The sequence below is a fragment of the Phyllostomus hastatus genome, unplaced genomic scaffold (assembly GCF_019186645.2).
Source record: "Phyllostomus hastatus isolate PE091 unplaced genomic scaffold, TTU_PhHast_1.1 phas_scaffold_182, whole genome shotgun sequence".
NCBI lineage: Eukaryota > Metazoa > Chordata > Mammalia > Chiroptera > Phyllostomidae > Phyllostomus > Phyllostomus hastatus.
In genome coordinates this window covers 11798553-11826512 of record NW_025334013.1, presented here as the reverse complement: position 1 = coordinate 11826512, position 27960 = coordinate 11798553, and the positions used below count along the sequence as shown (strand labels likewise).

Sequence of the window (27960 nt, the reverse complement as noted above, 5' to 3'; positions counted from 1 at the left end):
CGCTGGTGGAACTGTCAATTATCTTCTCCCCACCCCCCAAGGAACATGAGACCCAATGCCTGGCTCCAGAGGACCCCCAAGATTTAGGGAGATAAGCCCCAAAGTAAGCCTGACACCTCAGAAAACCTTCTGTCTCGGAGGGCATGGTCACCTTTCGGTTGAGCAGCCCAGAGACAGAGGAAGGCGCAGGAAACCCCCCACAGCAGAGAAAAACGCCTGTGTGGTTTGCTATTGCTCTTGAGGAGGCATTTTGTTTAATATTCACATGTCAGATTTATGGGGTTAGTTTTGCTTCTTGTTGAGCAGAAACCGAGAAGTAAATGCATCACAGGGAAGCCTTCCTCCCGGAGACTGCGCTCTGTCTTCAGTGTCCACAGCGATGGGCCCGGAGTTAAGAGGGAGCTCTGGGCACCAGAAGGACTGACCTCACAAGTGGAGAGACCAGGGACCTCGACTTTGTCGAGTCCCATGACCGGAGTCAATCTCTGGGGATTCTGTGGGGAGGGAAGGGTGGCCCTGGGGCTCCTCCCAGGCCAGCGACCGTCAGGAAAAAACAAGGGGCAAGACCAGGGAGCCTGTCTGAGGAGCTCAGAGTTGGAAAGCTGCGTGTTGTGTAGGAAGCGGGGGACGAAAGTCATGATCTGGGAGGAGCTCACTGAGGATCACTAGGTGCAGAAGGGTTTGAAGACGTATCTGTAGTTAGGGTTGTAGGTCTTTAGGTGTTTCTTCAGGCAGTAGGCCAACTGCTGGTCACAGGTGCAGAGCTGCACCTGGAGGGGGGACCCAGGCCCTGCGAACAGAACGCCCAAAGCAGAATGAGTAACAGAAGGTACACTCGCTCTCCCGACCTTGACCCCCAGGCTTGCTTCAGTCAGGACTTGCTTCTGGGCTGAGCAGATTCTTAGTCTGCTCCCTGCTCTGCAGGTGTGCTCAGCCTGACGGGGGAGGCACAGCATCTGCACTGGAGGGGGGGCTGGGGGGTGCGTACTCTGACGGGAGAGACCCAGCTGCTGCCCAGGGGGAGGTTGCAGCCCAGGGGATTACACTTCATGCCCTCAGGGAGCTCCCAGCCTGATGGTGGGGACTGCCCCTGCTCTGAAGGAACCCCAGTCAGTTCCCATAGAGACATCATACCCAGACTTAGCTTTGAACTCAGGTGGACCTGAACTTGAATCCCAACTCTAGCTGTGTGTACTGGCAAGCCTTAGAGTTTCAGTCTCTTCATCTGGAGAATGGAGAAACTAAACCTACTCACAGGGCATTTTCAGGGAGCAAGTAAAAGGGAGTATGCAAAGCATTTGGCACTACTGAAGGCTCACTCTAAGAGGTCAGATACAGGTGCAGTGTTTCTGCCCCACTGGCCCCCCAGCTCTGTCTCCCAAAATATAGACTGACTGACATCTAGGGGCAGCTGAACTCAGAGCCAGCAGAGACCCAGGCTCTTCCAGCGGCTTGCATGGGAAGCCCCAGCCTTACCGCAGGTGATCCCGTCCTGTGAGTAACTGTACTTGTAATACTGCATCCAGGTGTGGTAGCCTTTCTTGTGCAGCACATCATAGCAGCGGTCATGCTCCCAGCAGCACCTGTCAGTGCGACACACTTAGATCCTAAGTGGCAGGGGCGTGCCACTTAGGCAGAGACCACGTCAGTGGGTGCAGTCTGGCAGAGGAAGAATCTAACAATAATATGCCCTTCCTCTAGGACGGCCTGCCATTGGCTAGCAGCTCATAAACGTGCTTTGTCTTCCTAAGCTCTCAATGAGACTACATCTCCCAGCCTCCCTTGCAGGTACACAAGGTCACATGACCAGGTTCCAGCCTGGAGAATGTGGGCAGAAGCCAGGCACGCCACATCCAGACCTACCCATAAAAACCTCACACATTATCCTCCCCTCTCTCTCTTTGTCCATCTCCCAGCTGAGTGATGAGCCAGCCAAGGGCTCAGAGACTGCAGGGAAGGGCAGAGCCACAAGGTGGAAGGAACCTGGGTCCCACAATCAACATGGTTGGTTGAGCTGTTACAAGACCAAACAATAAACTTCCAGTGTATTAGGTGTAGCAGGTTGCATTGAAAAAAAAACTGTTTTTTCAGTTACAGAAAAGTGGACAACATTGTACAGAGTGTTCCTATTACCCCAGATTCAGTTTCTCCTATTGTTAACATCTTATACTAATAGGATGCATGTGTGACTATTAACAAACCAATGTTAACTAATTTAACCAATTACTAAGCAATAATCGATCATTATTGATTCATTATTGCAAAGGGTTCACAGCTTATTCAGCTCTCCTTGGTTTTTACCTACTGTCGTCCGCACACGACATCCAGTCATCAGGGCTCCTTAGGCTCCTGTTGGCTGTGGCAGCTCCTCACACGTGCCATGTTTTTAAAGCGCTTGACAGTTTTGAGGGGGGCTGGTCACGTTTGCAGGATGCCCTACTGCTGGGATTTCTCGGTCGTTTTTCTCATGTTAAGACTGCAGTTATGTGCTTCTATTTTTTTGCTCAGATTGTTGCATTTTCGCCAGGGGGAGCACTTTCCCTTGACGCCTGTACTCTCGGACGTGTCTCTGTCGATGTGAGGTCTGTCTGGGGTGCACTGGGTTTTGTGAGCGCGAATCCCTACTTTCTGCCTTCTAAGAAGCTCCAGCCTCATCTTGCGTATTTCTCACCCTGGTTCTGGCATCAGCCATTTCTCCAAGGAGCCTTGGTTCCTTGGAGAATGATATTAGAAACCAGTTCTGGTCACTAGCTGTTGCTTATTGCAACTGAGGGGTTCTTTCTTTTAGGTCCTGTCAGCTGACAGAGTAAAAATATGTGCATGTGTCTGTATTTTCGATAACCCTGTGTATACACAGATGTATGCACATTTCCATTTGTGACCATCCGCATCTACAGGAAGCTAGCCGGGGTCCATACTGAAGTCCCCACCTCTAATCTACCGCCACATAGAGCGTTCGGGCGACCTGTCCCTGCGTGTCTGGGAACTGCCACTCCAGCAGGGAGAAACGTGGCTCCCACCGTCCACCATCCATGTGCTCAGTTCCTCTGGTAAGCCGTCTGGATCACCCAGCCTCAGTCAAGGTGCCCAAGCTGACGCCGGTTAAAGCTATCCCACCAAGCCCTGGCCACATGGCAGATTCTTAGCAAAATCAGTGGTCATCATCGCTTTGAGCCATTACATGTTAGGGTGATTTGTTATGTAGCAGTAGACCATCTGATACTTAGGCCGCTGAGATTCGGAGGGTTACTAGGTGTATCCTGGGCAAGTTGGTTAACCTCATCGAGACTCGGTTTTCTGATCTGTGGAATGGTGCTTTGATATTCACGGAGTCAGAGGAGATCATGTGTGTGCAGAGCTGGGAGGAGAAGGGCAGGGGGGATACTCAGCTCACCGGTCAGTATCATCCTTGGGGGTCCCCTGACCGCCCAAGCCGCAGTAACAGCCGTAGAAGCCATAGTCTATCACGGCATTCTTTCCCGTCACCTCCTCGATCATCTGGTTCATTTCCAGGATGCCTCCCAGCACAGCGGGCGCACCTGAAAGACGCCCGTCCCCAGGTGAAACCCAGGCCCAGCCACACAGGCCCGCTCTCCCAGCATGCCCCTTCCCTCTCTCCCACCCGGGGGCTTGGTAAGGGGGCAGAAGTCTCTTCTTTTATCCTCCCCATCAGTGGGACAGGGACCAGGAAGGCGAGGGCAAGCAGCGTAGGGCAGCGGTCTCAAGTGTGGACCTGAGACTGAGCGAGCCCGGGTCCAGACCACGGCCCTGCCAGTACTTCATGGCATGACGCTGAGTGGGTCACTTATCGCTCAGAGCCTCGGTTTCCTCAGTTTCGTAAAATGTACGCCCAGCTCTTAGAGTTGTGACCAGTTTAAAATGAGATAAAGGGTGTACTGTAAATTTTGTGCACAGTGGCAGGTACGAACGGAGTGACCAGGAACAGGAGGCAGAGTTGACATGGTATCCGCGTGAAGCCAGCCGCCCAGCTCTCTTGCATCTCCCGACCACGTGCCTCTCCCTCCTGCCACTAACAGCACCATTGAAAGCTAGAGGCTCTGTGAGCAGGACGGGCCCCTGAGAGGTCACTGAAGCCAGCTCCCTCATCTTGCAGACCAGGAAACTGAGGCCCAGAGGGGAAAGGCAGCTCACCCCGCAGCACGCCGTAAACCAGAGGCTCCAGGCCTCCTGCTCCCCTTGGAGTCCTCAGGGGTCTGGAGACCCCCAAGAGCAGGACAGCCTGTCAGGGGCTGCAGGGGAGGCCTGAAGACAGACCCCTGTGCTGTGCAGGCGCCGCCAGCTGGGAGGTGGCCCCACAGGGGTGAATGGAAACCTGGGTGGGCCTGAGCAGAGAATGACCAGGGACCCTGGGGTGGGATATTTCTATAAGGTGATTGTTTTTAATTTCCTTCTTGCCTGCCTCCTGCCTTGACCTCAATACCACGTGTTCTCCATGGAGCACAGCCCTGTATGTCGCCCAGGACCCCGCCACAGACCTGCTGGTGGGCTGTCGGCGACGCCACGGACGACGAAACAGAGGCTGGGGGAGGCCGAGACCCTGCCGACATCCGCACAGTAAGTGCGGGGCCCCCATTCAAACCTAAGTTCTACTGCCTCAGACACTAGTCTCCTTTCCACCACCCTAGAGGGTTCCTAGAGGGGAGAATCTGGTCACAAGTTCAAAGGCCAGGGGCCAGCACTTACTGAAAACCAGGAGCCAAGCCAGCATGATGAGGCCCTTCATCTCAGAGACTCTGGAAAAGGAAACACACCCCGTGACATACTTATCAGGAGACGGCCCCACGGCCCATCCCGACCCTACCCCTGGCTTCCCACCAGACCCGACCGTCTCACATTGGTCAAAAAATGGGCAACTCCAGTGGGGAGAGATGAGGCAACACCTCAAGGACTTGACTCAATGGGTCTCTGTGGGCAGAGGGACATTTGCGGGGTATTATCCCCTATAGAGATGGGAGAGAACTGTCCCATCACAAAGGCCCCTGACCACAAACACCCTGACACAACTGCCCCTTCCATGGAAAATGGCCAACAGTGACCAGAGGGGCAGGTGGGGGTCTTCAGTGGGCGGAGACTTGATGGCACAAGTGAGGGGCAGGAACAGACGCAGCTGGGCGGGGCACTTGATGAAGGAGGTGGCAGGGAGAAAGAACCCTGGACAAAGGGAGAGACAGCATCAGGGCTGGGAGGACACGAGGGAAACTGATGGTGTTAAGTCTCGTCTTCCTTTATCTCACAGTGCGGAGGGCCTGATCGAGGCTGTCTTCTCTGCTGGGTTGTTACATTTTTTAAGATTTTATTTATTTATTTTTAGAGAGAGGGCATGGGAGGGAGAAAGAGAGAGAAGGAAATATCAGTGCGTGGCTGCCCCTCGAGCACCCCCTACTGGGGACCTGGGACCTGCAACCCAGGCATATGTGCTGACTGGGAATCCAACCAGCAACCCTTTGGTTGACAGGCCGGCGCTCAGCCCACTGTGCTCAGCCCACTGAGCCACACCAGCTGGGGCTCTGCTGGTGTCCTGAGGGCAGAAGCTGGCAGGATCAGCCCTGTCTCCCAGCACTGAGGACAGCACCCAGCCCGAAGCAGGTGCTCAGGGAGGCAGCAAGGGCACACCTTGTGGGATGCGGCTTTCAGGGCCTTGTTAGGGCTTTTGGGGGTCCCAAGCACTTTTGCCTCTATAGTCCTCTTTCTCCAAAAAAAAAATTCTTTTTACAGTATATTTTACAACTGCATTGGTATAAAAAGGAATGCAATCCACACTGGATTCACTATTGTTATATGCACTTTTTCTTCAATGTTAAAAGAATTTAAAACTGAAACATTTCCTTGGGCCCCCAGGCAGGGTGCCCCCAGTAAGCTGACCCTGGGCACTCGTGAGCCCTCTGAAGGACTGGTGTCAGCGTCGTCATTTTACTAGTGCAGGCTCAGAGAGCTCAAGGAACGTGCCAGAAGTCACATCGCTAGCAAGAAGTGGAGGCAGGGTGCAAACCCAGGCCTCGACCCCCCAACAGTGCACCCCACAGCCCCCCTCCCTGTAGGGGTGAGCTCTCCTTCGAGCCATAGAGCGCTATCCCATGGACTCGCAGGCCCCAGCTGCCCGCCTTAGCTGCCCTCCCCGCCAGACACATGAATGGCTGGCCTGCAGTTCAAAAAAGCCACATCCAGATGGAGAGGAAATTCCATGTGTTTGGGGCCAGTGCCTGACTCTAACTTGGCCTCTCACAGTGTGCTATACCAGTAGCTGCCTGCTTCCCTTCCGTCTCTTCATCCCAAAGTCCTCATTCATCTGCAGCTGCTCAGCTGGCCAATGGGCTGCCACCACTTCCGCTTCGGTGCCCTGCCATCTCCAGTCCCCTCAGCAGTCACTTCTGCAAGTGCTCTACCCAGAGCCCCGGGCCCTTCCCAAGGCCTGGCTCCAAACACGCAACCTGCAACTCCAGGGCTCCTGGCTGCTGGGATGGCCCCTTCATGCGGCTCCTCTGAGTTCCAAGAATATTCCAGAGGTTTCTGTCCATGCATGGCCTCTGCTCTGAGGACTCTACATATCCAAGCCAATGGCCGAGGACCCTACCCTTCCACAGCAATCTTCTTCATGGCTTCATGGGGCTGTGGCGGGAGGAAGATGCCAACTACCGTGTACTGGGCACCTACACGGGGCCAGGCACCACCTGCTGCCTCTTCAAACCCGCCGATGACCACGGCAGGAGCGAACTGTTAGACCTGCCAGCACAGCGTCTGTCCCTTCAACAGTCATTTGTTGAATGAGAGAACACCACTTGCCGATTTTACAAACAAGGAAATCGAGGCCCGGGAGGGGGAAGTGAGCTGTCCAAGGATTCAGCCCAGGGATGTGGCTCAGCTCCTTTGACCGACCGGACTCCGCTGTGCTGGAGCAGCCTCTGCGTAGGAACCGTGTTGCTCCTTTTCTGTACCTTAGGGTGCTTTGCCATGCCGGGGGCCTTGCCGGGCTGGGAAGAGACAGCCCCTCTGGGACTAGCTCATTCCTGGAGATAGCCGAAGACAAACCGACCAATCCTGAACCCCCTTGCCCAGCCACCTCCTTTATTTAACATTCCGGCTCCCGGCCAGTATTTCCTCTGCCCTAGATCACCCCAGGGCCACGGACAGACCACAACTGCACCCCCAAGCTGTCCTTCCCTGCACTCTGGATCATACTCTCGCTCATTTCTTCTGCCCCCTGATCGACCCTGGTGCTTTCCCAGCGGCCCTGCCTGGTGCCGTGTGTTCCCGTCTCTTGGAAACCGTGAGTAACAAACTACCTTTTAAATGGTGCATCTCCTGTTGGCCTCATCATACCTGAATAAGACCTAAACCCCGGTGCGTTTTAGAACACCGTGGCACACGGGCTGTGGACGTGAGTGGAGGCCCCACTCGAAGGGTCTGAGAGAACAGAACTTTCCCAGAGGAGGTGGCAGAGCCGTTGAACCAGCTGCTCTGGGGACAGGGAGAAGGGACGTCAGGGAAGCCCAAAGCAGACCCCCAGGGGAAGGGTGTGGGGCTGGCTATGTTTATCAAGCGGCCACAGGGGACAATGAGTGTGTCCAGGGGATAATTTCTGAGTGGAGCGCTGGCTGTGGTCAGGAGGGGTGGGGACAGTGGGGACAACAGAGACAGACAGTGACCGAGGATGAAAATGTGGCAGCAGGGGAGTGGCAGGTCATTGGACAGACTGATCCTCCAAGTTCGCGTGCAGCTGTGCCCCACCCCCCACCCAGGACCCCCTCAGCTCACGCCCTCCAGCTGGAAAGGATGAACAGTCCCAGACCCCACTCAGAGGAGGCATGTGGGACCTCCCTGCCATTTGTGGGGCCAGCCCTGCAGGGCCAGGTGTCCCGTCTGACAGCCCCTCTCCGTGCCCGCCCCCATCACCCCCCTCAGGTAAGGCAGCCCCCAGAATGAGACTCCTCACCTGGGAGACCAGCTCTGCGTCGTCTTTGGGTCTTTGTGGGGCCTGGCAAAGATGCAGGGGTTGGGCCCGCCTGGTTTTAAGGGCTTCCCCAGCCCCCTCTCACCTCCCCCGCCCCGCCCCGTCCCCGCCCCACTCCAAGATTCCTGGTACTCACAGGGAAGTCTGACTTCTCCTCTTTTGACCCCTGAGGATCACCCCCCCCCCCGCCCCCGCAGCTGTGTTCAGAAGCAGCTGTTTTCTGAAGGACATCATGGCGCCTGGGTGGGTTTCGGGAGGGATAGTGACCTCTGCCTGGCTGGCCCAGTCCAGAGTTCTCCTCCATCCAGAGCTGGAGATCTAGAACCCTCTTCTGCATGCAGCCGCCCTCCCCACCCCCACGCTCCCCCACCTCGGGCCACACCAGGGTCCCTGTCAAGGCCTCCAGCCCACGCTCCTGCTCGAATTTCACTCTGTCTCGCTGGGCCTCATCCCAGAGACAGCCAGGCGGCACCCCCTCCAGACTGACCCCGTTCTCTCCCTGTGGGTCCCCACCTGCCAACCCCAACTCTCTCTGTCCTGGAGTCAAAGCAAAATGTTGTCTCTGAGCCCAGCTGGCGCCTTTCTTTGCCCCCAACTCCCCACCAAACCCCTGCATTTCCTCCCTCTGAGGAGAAAGCACCACCTTGCAGTTAAAGAGCATAAGCGGGAGGCCCCCCACAAAGTAGCTGCGCGGCCCCAGGCAAGTCACCGCTCCTCTCCGCTCCTGGGACACGTGAGAATATCGGCTCCCGGCCACCGGGGAGGCTCGTGGGCAGGGATGGCCCTCAGAACATGAGGCCGAGTGGGGAAGTGTGCAGCTCAGCGGCTACCATCACAGCTCCAAGTTCTGGGTGCAAATCCTGTCTCGCCACTACGAGCTGTTTCATTCACTTCAGGGCCGAGGGGAGTTTCCTTGCCTGCAGTCACTAGGATTAAATGACTGAATGCATTTGTAACAGAGCAGTGGCAAAATCATGCTAACAATTAATGACCCCCTGGAGTGTTCTCACAAGGACACGGGTGGGGGGGTGACGTTATTTTTCTCCATTCTCCACTTGTGTTGACCCCCATGTCCCCACCCTGACCTCCACTTACACACGCTTTTCCGAGAAGACGTGGGCGCACCTGCCCTCCTGTCCTGAAATCCCCTCCTCCAGGCCCTCCTGAGCCTGCCTCTTCCTGGGACCCAGCCCTAAGCACCCCTCCACCCCGGAAATTCAGTGGAATACAGAAAGTCCCCACGGAGTGTCGGCTACACGCCTGGCACTGCTGGGGGCCCCCGGGGAACAAGAGAGACCCGGCCCCCACAAGGCGCCTTCTGGCTGGGGGACACGGAGAGTGAGGGCATGGAGCCAATAAATGCACAGCACGTACAGGGGCAGTGACTGTGGTGGGGAACTCCCCTGTTTTGCATCTTTATTTCTCTTTTACCACCAGCAGCTTCGTGCTGTGCGTGCCTGAGGGCACCAACCTCCCATCCTAAACCAAACAGAAGGAAGCTGAAAAAGGGAATCCATCCCTAGCCTCTGCTGACCTCTCTTCATCTTTCTCTTGCCTCTGAAAGCCCAGTCTCTGGACAGAGAAGCTTTCACTTGCTCATCGCCGGCTCCCTTGTGAATCCTTTGCTGCCTGGTTTTGGCTGCGGCCCCCAGCCAGCTCTCAAGGGTCCCCCAAATCCTGGTGTTGCCCAAGGCCTGGGCTTCACCCCCTCAGTCTCTCGGGCACTCCATCCTGCTGACCACCAACTCCTTCTCGAAACTCTCTCTCCCCTGACCTTCCAGAGGCTGCCATGACCTGCCATCTGCCCTCCTGCTCCTCAGCCCCCATCCCTGTCGGCCCCCAAAGGCTAGTGTTTTCAGGGGGAAGGTCTGCTCCCTCTCTCTTCATCTCCCCTGGGCCGAGCTCATCCGAGGTCAGAGCTTTGGGTCTTCCTCCACGCAGAGTCCAGGAGCTCTCACGGCCTGAGCAGTGTCTGGCACCAACTCAGACTCAGTAACACCAGGTGAATGAGTGATTGAAAAATGAATGGAGAGACAGAAGTGGATTCACGTCAAGGTGTCCCCTCTGACCGCCTGTGTCCCCTCTGGCCCCTTCAGGTCTCAGTTTCACCCTCTGTGAGGCAGGGCAGTACTGAAAGCAGCATCACGTGGTGGTTTTGACAGTCCAGTGAGATGAGGCGGGCTGAGGGGCTCAGCGCGGTGCCCGGCCCCCGGCAGGGGCTCAGTGCGTCATGACAGTTACAAGTACGACTGCAGTGACGTCTTTCCCCTGAACTGAGGGTGGGCTCTGTAACTGCCCCGTTTCTTTACCCCAGCACGTGGCACATAGCAGGTGCTCAGGCAGGTTTGCTGAGTGGATATGTGACTACTTAGGCCGAGCTTTCATACTGACCCCATGGCCCCAGCCTACACTTCTAAAGGATCTGAATTATCATCAAATTTAAATACCAGGCAGGTATGTGAATATCAGGCAGGTATTGGAATTTTAATAATTATACTCTAATTAAAGTTATATTCATTATATATTTAAATGAATATCATCAAAATTCAAATACCTGCCTGGTAGTCTAGCTCAGTGGCCCACAGGGAACCCCAGAACTCAATTTAGTGTCTCCCCTACAATCCGGCCCCTTTCAGCTCTCCTTTCTCTAGGAATGGATCCAGTCCTTAACCCATTATTAGCTAAAACACCCGACCAGAGTAGAAGGCTATTGAGGGCAGGAGTCTTCCCTGATTCCTTTCTGACCCCAGCACCTGGAAAGGTTTGTGGGATGAAGCAAGGATCCCATAAACGTGCTTGTTCTCCGGCGCTTGCTGTGTCAGGCTCATCCCTGGGCTGGACCCACTGCGGGCAGCCACAGACGCCTGGCCAACTTCCAGCCCTGGAACCCAAGCTACAGAAACATCCACTGGCCTCGCTGAAATTTTTGATGACCGCCAGGAGGCTGGCACATAGAACAGGATTGCCTGGGGCTCACTGGCAGAAAGTCTCCATTGAGTTCTCCTCCTCCAGGAAGTTTTCCCTGATTGCTCTTTCCACATGAAGCTTCCCTGGCTCTGGAATGTTACGGAACTTATCACACACACTGTCTACTCAGGCAGTATAGCCCCCTTTCCTTGTGGCGGTGGTGGTGGGGGTGGGGGAGGTTTACAACGTTGATAGCTCAGAGAGGAACCAAAGAGAAACTCAGTACTCAACGAGTGCACAAGTTCACATCAAGTTCAGCATTCATGATTGTTAATCTTCACAAAATCTTGTGGGCATTACGATCCCACTCGGCAAGTAAGGAAACTGAGGGGCAGACGTTAGGCAGTTTTCCCGAGGCCACACAGCTAGTAAATGGTGGACCCAGCCCCTTACACCTGACCCATTTGTCCCCTAAGTTCATGGTCTTTCCACTACACGAACAGGTTGAGATACAGTAAAGACATAACAATTGGGATTTTCACCAGAAATCTGGCCAAAGTGTTACATGCTTTCTTACTAGACAAAATGGAGAAGCGAAAGCTGAGTTAGCTATAATTGCTCCTAATTCCCAGCAATTCATAGTGTGATGAGTAGAACTGGATCCTTGGGGATAAACTTTCGGCCCAGGGCTACATGCAGCCCTAGGAGATGCTTTGCTCGTCCTACAGAGTGCTTTAAAAAATGGGATTAGTGCCAGTATTAGGGTATCTCTCAGAAATACAAATTTCCCGTTTCTCTTTTAAAAATCTGGTAATCCTGGCTCTGGATTTTTAATGTCAACAAGCAGCCAGAGCTGAGAAGTAGCTGCACCCATAGACCGGTCACGTGCTTAGCTGTGCCTTAGTCTCTACCGTTCCTTATTGTCTTATTCCCAACCTGCCTCACTGGTCCTACCTTCTCAAAAAGGGCATCACTAATGGGGCAGTGAGAGTCAGAGAGCAGAGGTCATCTCTTAAGCTAACCTTTGTTTCAAGTGCTGAGCTCAGAGCCTAGTACAGAGCAGATGCTCAATAAATACTGTGTAGTCCTGGCCAGGTGGCTCAGTGGGGTGGAGCATCATCCCATATGCCAAAAAGTTGTGAGTTCAATCCCCGGTCAGGGCATGCGCAGGAGGTAACCAATCATCAATGTTTCTCTCTCCCTTTCTCTCTCTCTCTCTTCGTCTCTCTCAAAAATCAATAAACATATCCTCAGGTGAGGATTTAAAAATAATAGATAGATAGATAGATAGATAGATAGATAGATACTGCATAAGCACGCTAGAGACGCCCATCCCAGGATTAGGGATTTCTGAAAGAGGAGGCACCTGCACTGAAGCGTTAGGAGAACTGGAGCAACGGACCCCTTGTGCACGGTCGGCGGGAACGCAGAATGGTCCAGTGCTGTGGAAAGCAGTACAGCAGCTCCTCAAAAAATCAGAAGGAGAATTACTATATGACCCAGCAATTCCACACCTGGGCTCGTGCCCAAAACAATTGAAAGAAGTCTCAAAGAGGCGTTTGTGCCTGTCGACAGCAGTATTATTTGCAATAGCTGAAGCATGGAAGCCACCCAGGCGTCCATCGACAGGTGAATGGATAAGAAAAATGTGGTGTTTACCGACGATGGAATAGCATTCCCCCTGAAAAAGGAAGGCAGTTCTGCAATATACTACAGCACGGATTGCACGTGACGCCATCACACTAGCTGAAATAAGCCAGTCACACACAAAAAAGACACAAGCTGTATGATTCCACTTGCATAAGATGCTCAGAGTCCTCTCGGTCACAGAGACATGGAGGAGAATGGTGGGGCCACCAGGGGCTGCGGGAAGGGAGGACGGAGCGGGATTGTGTCACGGGTTCGGAGCATCGGTCTCACAAGATGAGGAGAGCTTTGCAGAGGGACGGTGGGGACGGCTGTGCGACATGACACGTGTATTTGGCCCCACTGTGTGCTCACAGTGGTTAAGGTGATGGAGCTTGGCTTCTGTGTGTTTCATCACAATGAGAACAGAGTGGACTGGGGCTGACCCGGACGAGCCCAGGAGGACGGGCATTCCGGGTGGGAGCAGCAGCCTGCGCGAGACCCCTAGGCGAGCCCCTAACGGCTCGTGGGGTGGCGGGAGTGTTAGGCAGGGGCGCTGGTACTCTAGTAAATATCTCATTGCTGGCTCTCTGGGGCGGGGGGGGGGGGGAGCCCTGATCTCTAACATTTGCCCATTTCTGTAATGTAAACACTCCCACCACGGTCAATGTCATGCTGCTAACGTAGCATCAGAGTTGGGGGGAGAAGTGCAGAGCCCCCTACGGACTGAGGCGGGAGGCAGGTAGTTAAGAGCCCACGTGCTGGAACCACCAGTTATCAGCTATGTGACCTTGGGAAAGTTTGTTAACTGCTCTATGCCTCGGTTTACCATCCTGAATAATGAGGGTAATCGTATTACCTGCCTCATCCCTGTGACGGAGGCTTAGAGTCATGTTGGCACGCAGCAAGGGCGCCGTGAGCGTTTGCTACTTTTACTAGAAGGATGAGACATGTCCCTACTTGATTTCTCAGAAAAGGGAAGCTTCTTTGCATGTTGAGCAGGAATTTAGGGACAGTGGGAAGGGCTGGCCGCAGAGAGGCGGCTGGGTAGGGCACACGAACCTTGGGCGTCAGGCTAAGCAGTTTGGACTGTTCTCCTGACGGTGTCCCCGGATGATGGCAGTTTAACAAGAAGAGACTGAAGAGGTCCTATCCTGAGATCCCCAAATCGGAAGGCACAAGGGCAGGGCAGGGCAGCACGGCTCAGCAATCAGAGGCCTGACCGAGGGTGGAACCAGCCAGACTACGGCGACGGCAGAGGTCAAAGGACCTGGGCCCCCAGCAAACCCATCTGGAGGGATAGCCCTGGTCCCAGCCCTGACTCTAAGGTGGTGGGGGAGGGGTTCTAGAAAACTACAGACCCTCCCAGGGGCATGTCTGGGTCACGGGATGCCTATCAGAGGAGGCTATGGGGGCTGACTGGTGTCTGGAAGGGGGCCCAGGGCACCCAGCCCCTGTCTCCAAATTTCTGAAGACCTACCAGGGTAAACGGCGTCATACTTCCCCACGTGTCTGCAGAGCCAGCACCGTCATGTGGGCGCGTTCCCCAGGCAGATTTTGGCTGGAGCCTAGAAAGCACTTTCTAGCAGCCCAAGTGTGCTGGGAAAAGAGTAAGCTGTCTTGGGGGTGGCGAGTGTCCTGTCCCCCGAGGCAATTTTTATTCACCACTTTTAGAAGCCAGATGTAGTGTGGGCAGTGGGACTGAGGAGGTGGGACGCACCCCACTGGACTTCCCAGGACGAAGGGGCATTCCTTAAGTGTGCGGAACATGAGAGACCCATCAGACGCATGGGACGTCAGCTACGTCAGTTATGAAGCGTCGGCTCTAATCTGTAAAAGCGTTTTAAAACTTACATTTACCAAGATTTAAAAAAAAAACACAGAAAACTCAGGAGCCCATCGATTGCTCTATGGTATGGAGAGAGCTGTCAAATATTCTGTGCTCCCTGCCCTCTGGGGCCCCGCCTCCCAACACAGATTGTGTGGAGTCGTGTTTGGGGATGTTGCAAAGAGTGGTGTAGATTGAGTGGGACATGGGCAGGATGGGCTCTGGGGTGGCCCCTAGGTCCCACATTGGGTGATAGCGTGTACTATGATATTAACCTACTGTTGAACATGCCCTGCTTTTCTACCGAGGGCTTTGGGACTTGCTGCTCCCCCTGCCTGGATACAAATACTTAGCATTAGTATCGGCTCATCTTAAAAGCCACCTCTTCCAGGAGGCCTCCCCTGACCACCCACCCAGGGTGGCTCCTCCTCCTCCACTTAGCCCATGTCACTCTGGTTTTCCCCTTCCAGCATCATCTTCAACTCTCTTTATTACCTTACTTATGACTTATGTCCCCCACCCCCGCCACTAGAAGGCAGGGAACCTGTCGATCTTGTCCATCATATTATCAGCAGCTAGCACAGAGCCTAATCATACTGGGTGGTCGGCGCTTCTTTTGGGAATGAAAGAATGCTTGGACCCCTGGCTGGCGTAGCTCAGTGGATTGAGCACGGGCTGCAAACCAAAGTATCGCAGGTTCGATTCCCAGTCAGGGTACATGCTTGGGTTGCAGGCCGTGACCCCCAGCAACCTCACGTTGATGTTTCTCTCTCTCTCTCTCTTTCTCCCTCCCTTCCCTCTCTAAACATAAATAAATAAAATCTTAAAAAAAAAAAGAATGCTTGGATGAATGGACCAATAAGGCTGGAAGAAGCAGTAGCCCCCTGGGGGTCAGCCGTCTTATAAGCTGGCAGCTTGCTCTCAAGACACACACGGCGAGTCCTCTCTTGGCCTCGTTTTATTCGTACGTATGTGACAGCTACTGTTCAGTAACAGGCACAAGTCCAACCTTCACCAAAATTTTGGCTCAAAATGCAAATCTAAACACCTACTTGGTGGCAAGAGCCTGCTGTGTTTTATTTTTGAAAAACCAATTAAATTGTTCACTCTCCAGAAAATTACCCTGAACCTTAGTTCAGGTATTGTCTTTCTGTCTTTGCTTCTGGAATGTTCTTCATTCTCTTTTTTACCTGGTAAAAGCCTACTTGTTTCTCCATGCTGTAATGCCACCTCTGTTTTGGAGGAGGGAGACACTCTAGAACCGGCTCTTGCTCTGATTGGCAAGAATCAAGATGGCGCCTGATGTCCTCGGCCCGTGAGCCTGACACTCGGTGGCTGCAGGCCATTCCCCTTGGCTCCACTCCCGATCCAACCCAGCAAACACTTCCCAAGCGATTTCTGTGGGCAGAGCTCCAGTGAGACACCAAGGAAACAAATGCAAAGCTAAAGCTGTCAGCCGCTGCACTCAGGAGTTTATAATCCGGCGTCTGGCTGTTGGGATGGAGGCATTCAAATAAATAAAGGCAACCTCGTTGGAAATGGAGTCGGGAAACCTCAGAGGGGGAGCGTCTCACGCACACAGCACTTGTTCCAGCCTGCACAGCCAGCAGGAAGAAGAAAGATAATTATTTTGACAAGGGAGAAATTATTGCATGGCAATTTCACCTTCTGCTCTAAGAAAAAGGAGGAAGACCTCTCCCTGCCCGGCAACAGCACCGCTGGCAGCCAATGAGAAACCGCCACAACCTCTAACTCCTCTTCTCCAATGAGCTTGTGTTCAAAACAACCCTCCTCAATTTCCTCCTCAAACCTAATCAAAGCAAGCCCCTCGCCTTTGTTCTCAGGTCTTGTCCACGGTTTTGCCATCGCTTACTTGTCTGAGTGGCAGTTCTTGGCTATTCCCCAATAAACACATTTTGCCGGGGGAATAACTGATGTCTTATCTTTAAATCAACAGGGGAGATAAGAATGGGCCTTTGGAATGTCTGTGACACTGAGAATAACATCCGAACTCTTTCCCTGGGCCTAAGCAGAGGTGCCGCCTCTTTCCAGATGCCTTCCCTGATACCTGCCAGAGAGAGTTCGTCGCTCCCTTCCTGTTTTTCTATCAGTCTTCTCTGTGACAGCACACACCACGTGCCACCCAAGTCAGAGGTACCTGTCTGTCCCACGGGCACATGGGCCCTCATGATTGGGCCCCCTGCCACCCTCTCTGGCCTTATATACCACCCCACCCCCCAGTGCATTCCTGGAAGAAACCTCATGCAAGCCTTTCAATTCCCCAAACACAATTTCAAACAGTGTTTGTTGAATGACTAATCAAACTAGCTAATTCTTATTAGCGAAGATACCATGTTAAGTTCTTACATGCTTATCCTGTCTTATCCTTTAAGGGATCCTATCAGGCAGGCAGGCACTGCTGTCACAGGCGGTTTGCAGAGTAGGACACCCGGACTCAAAGGAAAAGGAGTTGCTCACCTATGTCACCAAGCTGGCAGGTGGCAAAGCTCTAAGTTGAACATGATCAGTTTGACTCCCAAGGTTGCACTGACTTAGCCCAAAGCCTCCCTGGCTTCTAGGGGGGGGGGGGGTGGAGGCCTGAGAGTGGAAGGAGAGGAGGACTAGAGAGAGATGGAGGAAGGGAGGGGCGCGGTCCTCCTATGTGGGCCAGTAGTGGCAGCTGCCCCGTCTCTGTATTTCTTTCTGCAGGATCCAAAGAGTCCAGTACGCAGTGGATACTCAGAAAAGGTTAAGAAATGTTAAATACAGGGCTCAACACAAATAATGCCCCTTTTTTATTTCAAAAAAATTTTATTGCAAAATCATAAGCATGTAATTCAATAAAGTAAGACTATCATACTCAGGCATACCATCTGACATTTTAGGTGAAATGTTCACATTCAAACGATAAATTATTCCACCCATATTATTACCCTACCAACCACACTCAAGCAGGCGTTACTTCTGCCAGACCCTGGAGATACTGACTATTCCTGTTCCCAATGACAAATATTTTCATGTGGTTTGAGTTAAAAAGAAATTCCAGCAAGACCTCGGATTAACATGAACACAACTCTCAACTCTAATTGATTGTGACCCTGCCCAGCTTTGACCTTCTGGGTAACTTCCGTCTTTCCTTCCGGTGTGGCCTTGCCTCCTTAGGAAAAACACAGCTCACAAGGGTTGACAGCCTGTGGGTAAAGGCCCCCATAGACCCAGGAGTCTCCTCGTACAGCATCTGCACCCCGCCCACCCCTTTGCTGTCTGGACCCACCTTCTCCAATTTCTCCAGCTCCAGCCAGTTTGTCCTCCACAGTCTATGCAGCCCCCATGCCCGTAACTGACCTCTTTGGCCTGGCCTCAGCTCCTGCTCCTGTGGCCTGTCCCCAGGAGCAGCCTCCTGGGGCAGAGCCTGGAGCCCCTGTCCCTGCTGGCTCCCCACCTCCTGCCCCAACACTGGGGGCCTCGGGCGGCACATCCCAACGGACTCGTGGGCTCCAGAATCTCAAAGCCACAAGTGGGAGCGAGCAGTGAAGACAGGCCTGGATATGGCGAGGAGAAGCTTCTGCCTGCACCCAGGCAGGCATCCCCCCACTGAGCCCTCATAAATGCAGGAAACCCAGCCAACTCCTGGAGAATGGGGCTGGCGCTCCTGCCCAAGGGGCCTGGCCATCACCCCGAAAATCATCCAGGTCATCATCCAGGTCACAGCCTGATCCAGCTTCACACGGCCTTTGTTAATCCCCTCCAGCTGGAATAATGACCTCCACCTGGGCCCTGAGCGTAGCACTTTCTTTAGGACCTGAGAAACTTGCTTATGTGGGTCCCTGGTAGAGGCAGGAGCATGAATGCACACCCCGGGCGAGGGCTGTGGGATGCCCAGGAAAACAGGTGGGGAGGAAGGCAGGCAGAGTGGGAGGAACCGGAACCACCGAGGAACCAGATGAACTCCTGGAAGTGAGTTCTGAGAGGAGGGAACAGTGGCTAGAAATTCGGTGGTGTCGTTCTCGCAGAAATAATTCCCAGAGTACCCGCTGTGTGGCACACCCAGGTAGAGAGATGAAGGGGATGGGGGTTGTGCCTTGCTTGGAGTTTAGTGGTGGAGACAGCACATGAATGAGCATGCCACCAACACCATCACAGAAATGGGAGCGGGACAAGCCCAGAGCAGCAGCGTGGAGAGGGGCACCCTGCCCAGCCAGGCCAGCTGGGGGTAATATCAGCAGCAGCTGCAGCAATAACAATGGTGGTGTTGACATTTCTGGGGGCTTCCTGTGTGCCAGACACTGTGCTAAACCCAACATACGAGTTACCCATTTAATACAGACGTGAACACTACAGGGAAAGAGCCCTTTAGACAGAGGGTCCCGGAAGTCGGCCAAGGTCACACAGCGAACCAGAGACACGTGTGGGCTTAGAGAGACTTTTTTCAGATTTACAACCCCTAGTTTGACTGACATAGTCCTTGAGCCAATACAGAAAGTCTTTTTTTTTTTCATAACCAGAGAGAAGAAAAAAAACCATTAAAAAGTAAACCAGACATGTATAAAGTTAAAAGGGAAACTTCCCTGTATCTACCCTAGATGACCACTGTTAAGAATTTTTACTTTTTTGTTTAGTTCTTTTTCTGGAGTTTTGTTCTGTCCTTTCATTTGGGCCATATTTCTTTGTCTCCTCAATTTGACAGCTTCCCTGTGTTCGTCTCCGTGTATTAGGTAGAGCTGCTCTGACTCCCTGTCTCAGTGCACTCATTAAGCTGCAGGGGGCGGAGTCTTAGGTATTCACCAGGGCGGGACACCCACTTCACCGCTTTGTGGCTCTGTGTGGGGCGAGGGCTCAGAGAGGGGACAGTGCTGCTGCCTGGCTTCTGGAGGCTTGCCTGGCACGTGCCTCATTTCCAGTCACTTAACCCACTTCCTGAATGCAACTGGCACCCTTCCAGCTGGTGCCCCGGTGGTGCTTCCCGGAGTGGGTGGGTTTGCGTACATTCTAAATCCATGTGGGCCCTTCAAACTACTGTCCTGAGAAACCCACAGTTTCTTCCACTGCCCCAGCCCCCACTGGTTTTTACTGTCAGAAGTTGTGGGGCTTTGTCTTCCTATTGCTGGAACCCTGGGCCATGTGGTCTGGCCTGGGGCTGGGATCGCTCGCTCCCAAGGTATCCCTCCTGATTTTTATCCACCACCCGTGAATGTGGGACCACCCATTCTGCCGCCACTGCTCCTGCCTCTCGCCGCCACACTGCATTCTCTCTGCCCCGACTCCACGACTCCACCCTTCCTACTTGTCTGGATGAGTATGGCTTCTTTAACATCTTGGTTGTCAGGCTTTCATACAGTTTGATTTTCTGGGAGTTCTGGGTGTTTTTTGTTTTGAAGTTAGTTGTAATTCTTCTTGTAGTAGCACGAGGAAGTGAAGCGTGTCTACCTACAGAGACAGCCAACCTATCAGATGCAGAGTTCAAAACACTAGTGACCAGAATGCTCAGAGAACTCATTGAGTAGAGCAAAAACATAAGGGAAGAAATGAAGTTTACACTAAGTGAAATAAAGAAAAATCCACAGGGAACCAACAGTGAAGGGAAAGAATCTGGGGTTCAAATCAATGATTTAGAACATAAGGAAGAAATAAACATTCAACCAGAACAGAAATAAGAAACAAGAATTTTTTTAAATGAGGACAGTATATATAAGAAGACTCTGGGACATCTCCAAAAAGTGCCAACATCTGAATCATAGGGCTGCCAGACAGAGAAAAGGAGGAGCAAGAAGTTAAAAACTTATTTGAAAAAATAATGAAAGAAAACTTCCCTAATTTGGTGGAGGAAATAGGCATATAAGTCCAGGAAGCACAGAGAATCCCAAACAAGATGGACCCAAAGAGGACCACACCAAGACACATCATAATTAAAATGCCAAAGGTTAAAGATAAAAAGAAAATCTTAAAAGCAGCAAGAGAAAAGCTGAGAGTTACCTACAAAGGAGTGCCCATAAGACTATCAGCTGATTTCTCAAAAGAAACTTTGCAGGCAAGAAGGGGCTGGAAAGAAGTATTCAAAGTGATGAAAAGTGAGGTTACTCTAGATGAACAATCTAGACTACTCTATCCAGCAAAGCTACCATCTAGAATGGAAGGGCAGATAAAGTGCTTCCCAGACAAGGTAAAGTTAAAGGAGTTCATCATCACCAAGCCTTTATTCTATGCAATGTTAAAGGGACTTATTTAAGAAAAAGAAGAATATCAAAACTATGAACATGAAAATGACAACAACCTCACAACCATCAGCAACTGAATCTAAAAAACAAACTAAGCAAATCACCAGAACAGGAACAGAATCACAGAAATGGAGATCACATGGAGGGTTATCAGCAGGGAGGGGGTGGGGGGAGGATGAGGGAAAAGATGCAGGGATTAAGAAGCACAAATGGTAGGCACAAAATAGACAGGGGGAGGTTAAGAATAGCATAGGAAATGGAGAAGTCAAAGAACTTATATGCATGACCCAGGGACATGAACTAAGGTGGGGTGCATGGCTGGAGGGAAGGGGGTACCAGCAGGAGGGGGAAAAGGGGGGGAAAATTGGGACAATTGTAGTAGCATAAACAATAAAATACCCTTTAAATTTTTTTTATTTTTCTTTCTATTTGTTTTTTCTATATTTGCTTTTGATCTTGTTTCAGTTTTTTTTTTAAGAATTAAAACCTTATGGACTAGGTTGAAATTCCTCACTGTCCCCTCTCCCATCTTATTTCCATCATCCTTCCTTCTCTGCCCACAGGAAACCAGATCCTGAAATTGATGTGTCCAGCCCAGAGTTCATACCCCTGCTACATCTTTGTATCCATAAACAATATATAACATTATCTCCTATTTTTATTTCTACTCTATTGATACTGATCCCTATAGACCTGATTTATTCCAAGCTCAATATTGAAGATAGCAATGTTGGGTCATGGGGTATTCACATTTTTTCACAGAATTTTATTTTGAAAAATTTAAAATCTACAGAAAAGTTGTAAGATTCCCATCATGAACACCCATTAACCCTGCAATTCACCAGGTGCTGGCATTTTGCTACAATTGGTTCACTTCACCCCTCACACATGTTTGGGAGTGAGCTGCAGACACTTCGTCTTGAACAGTTCAGCACCTGTCACTGACAGACAGTACAGTCTCCTACATAACCCAACGCCATCGTGACAAAAATATAACATTAATACAATAATGCTATCAACCAGTCTCCACTAAAAAGGCCTGACATCAGTTTTCCCCTATTGTCCTAATAATGTCTTCTATGTCCAATTTGTTTGCTTTTTTTTCCAAACCAGAATCCAGACATGAATCAGGCACTGCATTCTGTCCGTTGGTCTCCTTAAATCTACAGAGTTCCTCAATGTTTGTTTGTTTTTTAATCTCTCAGGACACTGACATTTTTTAGTCCAGGCCAGTGGTCATATAGGGTGTGTCAATTTCTCTGTGTCCACATGGCTATCAGGTTAAACACTTGGGGTAGAAACACTCCATAGGTCAGGTTGGGGGCGTGCACCTTTTTCCCAGTTGTTCCAAAACGCTGTCCATAGTGGCTGTGCCAGTTTACACTCCTGGCAGGACCACAGCCAACACTTGGGAAGGTCACGTGTGTCAGTGTTTCCCGGTGTGATGAGTATGAAATGGTATATTGTTGTCACTTCAACTTGCTCTAATGCCCTGGCCATTAGTGCAGCTGAGCAGTTTTGCAGGCCCTTAGTGGCCGTGTGGACTTCCTCTTTAACAAACAGTCTGTACAGATCTCGGCTCCTCCTGGCCCTATGTGTTCTCAGCTCCATGGTGTCTTTAAAAGACAATTTTGTCCTTTTTTTCCCTAAATTTCAGACCTATTTATTTTTGTCGTGTTATTCCATTGCCTAAGACTTATAGTAAAATATCGAATTCCAGGTGGGACAGCAAACATTTGTGTTTTACTCTTGACTTTGACATACATTTGTCAAAGTCAACATACGTTTATGTTGAAATAATGAAATGCCCACTACATTACAGGCTCCTTAACTGAGCATGCAATAAAACAAAACAGGAGGTTACTGTCATATCAAATTGCATTTAATTCCTTAAATTCAAAAAAATTCAGAAAATATAATAATTATATACACTTTGAATGATTTTAGATATTTTCAAAAAATCAGTTCTCTGAAGTTATAAAGCTCTTCTTATTAATTTAGTTTCACTAAATCATTTTCAATTATTAATTTCACATATGATTTTGTGACAAAATTACATCAATAACCAGAACTTTGTTTAATCATTAATATCAAAGTCATTTATAAATAAACAATACAGTAACAATTAAGAAAAAAATACCAATTTATACTATTCAGGAACTCCTACCCAGATAAAAAATGATGATAGCCCTCTCTCCTGTGTGAGTGGGGAAATGTGAACAATAAGAGTAATTAAATCAAAGAAAAATAAAATGCCAACATTGTACTCAAAACAACTTCTCTGGTGCATAAAAACAGAATCATTAGGAACACCAGAATCAGACCAACGGGTAATTTGGTAGAAGGCTAACAGGAGGCAGGGGTGTGTGCTGGTGAATGTTTTATAACTGACTTTCGTGAGAAAAAACAAGCTCTGATTTATAGAGTTTGTCAGCTTCTGAAGTGTAAGTACTCCCACGGGGCCGATTTCAAGCTACCCACATGAAACAGCTGAATGTGGAAACAGGGAAGAATTGTTAAGTTGGACTTTATTATAATTTAAAACTTCTGCTGTGTGAAAGACACAAGCCACAGACTACCAGCAAGTGTTTGCCAAACACATATTTGGCAAAGGACTTGTATCCAAAATATACAAAGAAAACTCAATAATAAGAAAACATGGCAAAAGATTTGAGCAGACACCTCACCAAAGAAGATATATAGATGGTAGAAAGCAGTTGAGAAGATGCTCCACATCGTATGTCATCAGGGAAATGCAAATGAAAGCAACAATTGTGCACCTATTACGATGGCTAAAATCCAAAACACCGACAACTTCAAATGTTGACAAAGATGTGGAGCAACAGGAACCCTCGTACATTGCTAGCAGGAATGCAAAATGGTGCAGCCACCTTGACAGATGGTCTGGCAGCATCTTACCAAACGAAGCATTGTCTTACCATACCACCCAGCAATTGCACTCTTTTTCTCAACTCACCTGAGTTGGAAAGTCGTGTGTACAAAAAAACCCTACACTTGAAAGTTTATAGCAGCTTTTTTCATAATCACCAGAAACTGGAAGCAACCAACGTGTTCTTCAATAGGTAAATGGATAAACAAATTGTAGTACATCCATATGGTGAGATACTATTCAGCAACAAAAGGACATGAACCATTGCCCTGGCCAGTGTGGCTCAGTTGGTTGGAGTGTCATTCTGTAACCAGGAAGTTGCAGGTTCAGTTCACAGTCATGGTACATACCTAGGTTGTGGGTTCAATCCCCAGTCCATGGGTAAACAGAAGGCAACCAATTAATGCTTCTCTCTGGCATTGATGTTTGTTTCTCTCCCTTCCTCTCTCTCTAAAAGCAATGAAAAAACATATCTTCAAGTAAGGATGAAAAAAGATTTTTTAATAGACATGAACTATCAAGTCACAAAAAGACAATGAGGAACCTTGAATGCATATTACTAAGTGAAAAAAAAATATTCTGAAAAGTCTACATACTGCATGATTCCAATAGCATGTCACTTCGGAAAAGGTAATACTATGGAGACAGTAAAAACATCATTGGTTGCCAGGAGTGCAGGATGGGAAAGCAAACAAATAGGTGAAGCACAGAATTTTAGGGCAGTGGAAAACTAGTCTATAAGGTACAGTGACGGTAGATACGAGACATTATGCATTTGTCAAAACCCGTGCACAGAGTACCAATCTTAATGTAAGCTATGGACTTTAGTTAAAAATAATGTACCGCCCTGGCTGACATAGCTCAGTGGATTGAGCGCGGGCTGGGAACCAAAGTGTCCCAGGTTCGATTCCCAGCCAGGGTACATTCCTGGGTTGCAGGCCAGAAACCCCAGCAACCGCACATTGATGTTTCTCTCTCTCTCTCTCTCTCCCTTCCTTTCCCTCCCTTCCCTCTCTAAAAATAAATAAATAAAATCTTTAAAAAATAAAAAAATAAAAAATAAATAAAAAATAATGTACCAATATGAATTCCTTCATTGTAACAAGAGTACCACATGAATGCAAGATGTTTATAGTAGGGGAAACTGTGTGTCCCGATCGGGAGGAAAATATACGGGAATTCTGTACAATTCTTCTGTAAATCTAAAACTGGTCCCCCCAAACCCAAAGCCTATTAATTTAAAAAGGACCGATGTTGCAATAAATGCTTTCACATGATTGCATGCAGCCTTGGTTACGATGCAAGCACGATAAAGGTTTTATTCTCTCTCTTTCTTCGGAGCCTGTTTTGTGTCTGACTGGCATTCCTGCTCCAGAGCAGCGCTTCCCACACCTTCCTGTGCCTGCAAGTCGCCCTGGGATCTCCTTAACGTGCGGCTTGTAATCCGCACGTCTGGGGTGAGTCTTGAGATTTTGTTTTTAATATTTCTGTAACTGGAAAAGACACCGGCGTTCGGGCTGCCTGTCACTACCAAATCCAATAAGCAATGACAGTGATTGAATCTTTTGTAGGCGCTTTATTCAGATGGCCGGCGATCCGAGAAGATGGCAGGTTCATACCCTCACAAACCATCTTCCCCTCTCTTCCCTGGCCAGATCTTTTATAAGGGGGTTGGGGGAGGACAAACAAGCCTTGAAATTCCAAGGGGGAGGGGTAGTCGCCTGGTACGGATGTCTTCAGGCAGTAATCTCTAGCCAGCACCCCGGAAGGCCAGCCGCCTTTTTTTCTCAGGCGCCAGATGGGCCTTATCTTTAGTTTCTGAAACAAAGAGCTTAACATACACATTACTTGCTAGATTTATGGCTATTTATCTTAAGCTAAAATTTTCCAAGTTTTGAGTCCCCTATCATTTCTACCAAGTTCCCTCACAATCCCAGTGCTGCTGGTCTGGGGTCCAGACCCATAGAGTGGCGAAGCATGCAAACAGACAAAGACCAGAAGTCCTACTGGCCACCCTCTGTCCTCTGTGATCTACACAGAGGAGGGGAGAAATACCTAATTTCATGACAGTGCCAATCGATGCTTCTTGTGTTTGTTTTTTAATCTATCTTTTTAAAATCTGTGCTTTCACTGCCCTTTCTCTCTGAATCACATTCATGTTCTGTTTCCAAAGGCATCGGAATTCCTTGCTTGACTAAATAAGCCTGAGATTGGAAACCATGCGTCTCAGTGAGAGTCAACAAAGGGTGGGTAACACCCCATGGCAGCCAAAAGGGCAACCAAATATTTGTTTTTGAACAAGTCAAGTGCATATTACAGCCTAGGGCCTATGAAGGTCACTGCTGGGGTTGACCAGACAATGGCTTCTTTGCAGTTAGTAAGGACGTGCTTCTGACTTGAGAGCCTTAGCCAGCTGGCAAACACAATGAGAGGGAGGTGATGGATTGTATAAACTTCCTGTTCCCAGACAACCGCAGCCCAGTGCGAAGGCGCCCAGAAGAGTGGGGTCCCAGCTCTGCCGTGAATTCCCTGAGCCTGTGCTTCCCGGTCTGTAAATGTGATGACTGAGCTCCAACCTCATTAAAAGTCCTTCCCACAATGCATTCTTTAATTTTATTCTAAGCACATTCCTTCCAAATCGGGGCCCTGTTCTTCCTTTCCAGGGCAGGGGTTTCAAGTTTCCAAATGTACCTCCCTCCGCCCCCAGCTCATCCCTCCATTGGTCCATTAAGTAGTGTTCAGACCAGGTTCCCAGCCTTGTGCTGCCTGGCGGCAGGTCTCAAAGCCAGTTCCGGGGCAAGGGGCCCCTCCTGGGAAGGTTGGGTAGCCCAGGACTCTGAGCACAGACAGAGCGCCTTCTTCCCAGCACCTCTGACCACAGTCTCCACTGATCTCAGATGGCCTCCGAAACATTGGGCTGGAGGAGTTCCTGCCTCCATCCCGTAGCCAAAGAAGACTTTGCTGCAATTGAATAGGCTCAGAAAGTCAGCCAAGGAAATGACTGAACAGGCAGCCAGCGCCTACCAGAGCACCAACTCCCTGTGAGCAAACCAAACACTTGATTTCAACCAAACACAAACTCTTCAAGAAGCCACGAGCAGGCTTTTCCCAGAACCTTCCCTGGACCTTCTCAGCGGTAGGTCCTGAGACGCTAGAGACTTCGGACCACAGTTCTCTCCAGTTTTGAGCAAAGCATGCCCCAGACAAGCAGCTTTCGTTATCAGTCATCTCAGAGCCTCCCAAAGGGGGGGGGGGGGGGCGGGGCTTGAATTAACCTTGTTGCCCTGCTACCTGGTGTCTGGGATGGGCCCCCTGTCCCCACATATTTACTATCCATTCATTCGCTCATTCATTCACTCAACACGCCCTTGCGGAGCCCTCCCCTTCTGCAGGCCCCATGCTGTGTGCCGAGGGGAGGAGGCACGCAGCAGCTAATCATCTCACCTTCTCAGCCCAGAGCCAGTCCCCTTGGAGTTTTCAGCTCCGAGGTACATTGGGGGTGCAGGGGACAGTGGACTGAACTTGATTCCCTTAATACTAACAGAGCTTTTCCTCTGTGGGGGTCCTGGCAGTGTCCCTGTGGTTGGAATCGAGGGACCGCGTTCTTACACCTTCTTGCAGCATGGCACGGGGTGATGTAGATGTGCGAGATGCAGGGCCTCTCCCAACGGGTGGAAAGACCATTCCACATTCCTGCGGGGTCCTCAGTCTGCAGGGAGAGACGCGGCTCTCTGCTTGGAGAGCCCCTCGACTTCGAAGAGCCCCTCATTGGGTGGACAGATTGTGTACACAAACACTAATATCCAAAGACACGCGGCGGCTTATAAAATAGCAGTAGGGTAGCTTGTTCGCCGGGGAAGGAAGGGAGGTGGCTTATCCCTCGGAGAGGCCCTTTGACATAAGATGTGTGGAAAGAGGAATTTGGGGGGGCCCCACCCACTTTGAGCAAGAAGGGGAAGCCCACGTTTGTAACTGCAAAGCGAGTGATGACAGGAGGGCAGCAGACAGGCCAGGGTGGAGCAAATGTGTGGCCGCCATTCTGGGTGCCAGGGTTTTTTTTTTTTTTACAGTGGAAAACAGAACGAAGCACGCTCTCTGGAAAAGATGAAAAGGTGGGTTTATTTGTGTCCCTGGATCAAATCCCGGAGCGAGGGGTGAGCACTGGAGGGATGCAGCCAACCCGGAAGCGGCACACGGAATTGCTAAGCTGCATGGTCCACGGAGGGTCGTTCCATCCAGCCCCCGCTGCAGTGAAAGACTTGCTTTATTCAGCCCTCGAGTGAGCTCTTGGCCAATTCCGTAAGGTCATACAACACCAGCCTCTGATTGTCTTTGGTGTTAACACCATCCCCCAAATGCCTTTCTCTTCGCACCTGTCCTAACCCTGCCCCTGCACTTCTCCCTCCCTCTCTCTCTCTCTCTCTCTCTCTCTCTCTCACTGAATTGATTGAAAATAAGGACTGATCAATAATATTTCACTTTTAGTCCTGGCTGGCGTAGCTCAGTGGATTGAGTGCAGCCTGCA

At 50.6% G+C, this 27960-nt stretch overlaps 1 protein-coding gene across 1 annotated transcript; it reads right to left on the bottom strand.

The window, feature by feature from the left end:
* Nucleotides 1-221: 221 nt before the first annotated feature.
* LOC123832149 (phospholipase A2 group V-like) lies at nt 222-7987 on the bottom strand. Its single transcript, XM_045859687.1, has 5 exons — nt 7952-7987; nt 4705-4754; nt 3395-3539; nt 1477-1583; nt 222-790 (listed from the first exon to the last, which is right to left on the bottom strand). Exons 2-5 carry the CDS (start codon nt 4742-4744, stop codon nt 666-668), a joined length of 417 nt encoding a protein of 138 aa, XP_045715643.1. The 5' UTR covers nt 4745-4754; nt 7952-7987; the 3' UTR covers nt 222-665.
* Nucleotides 7988-27960: the final 19973 nt, after the last annotated feature.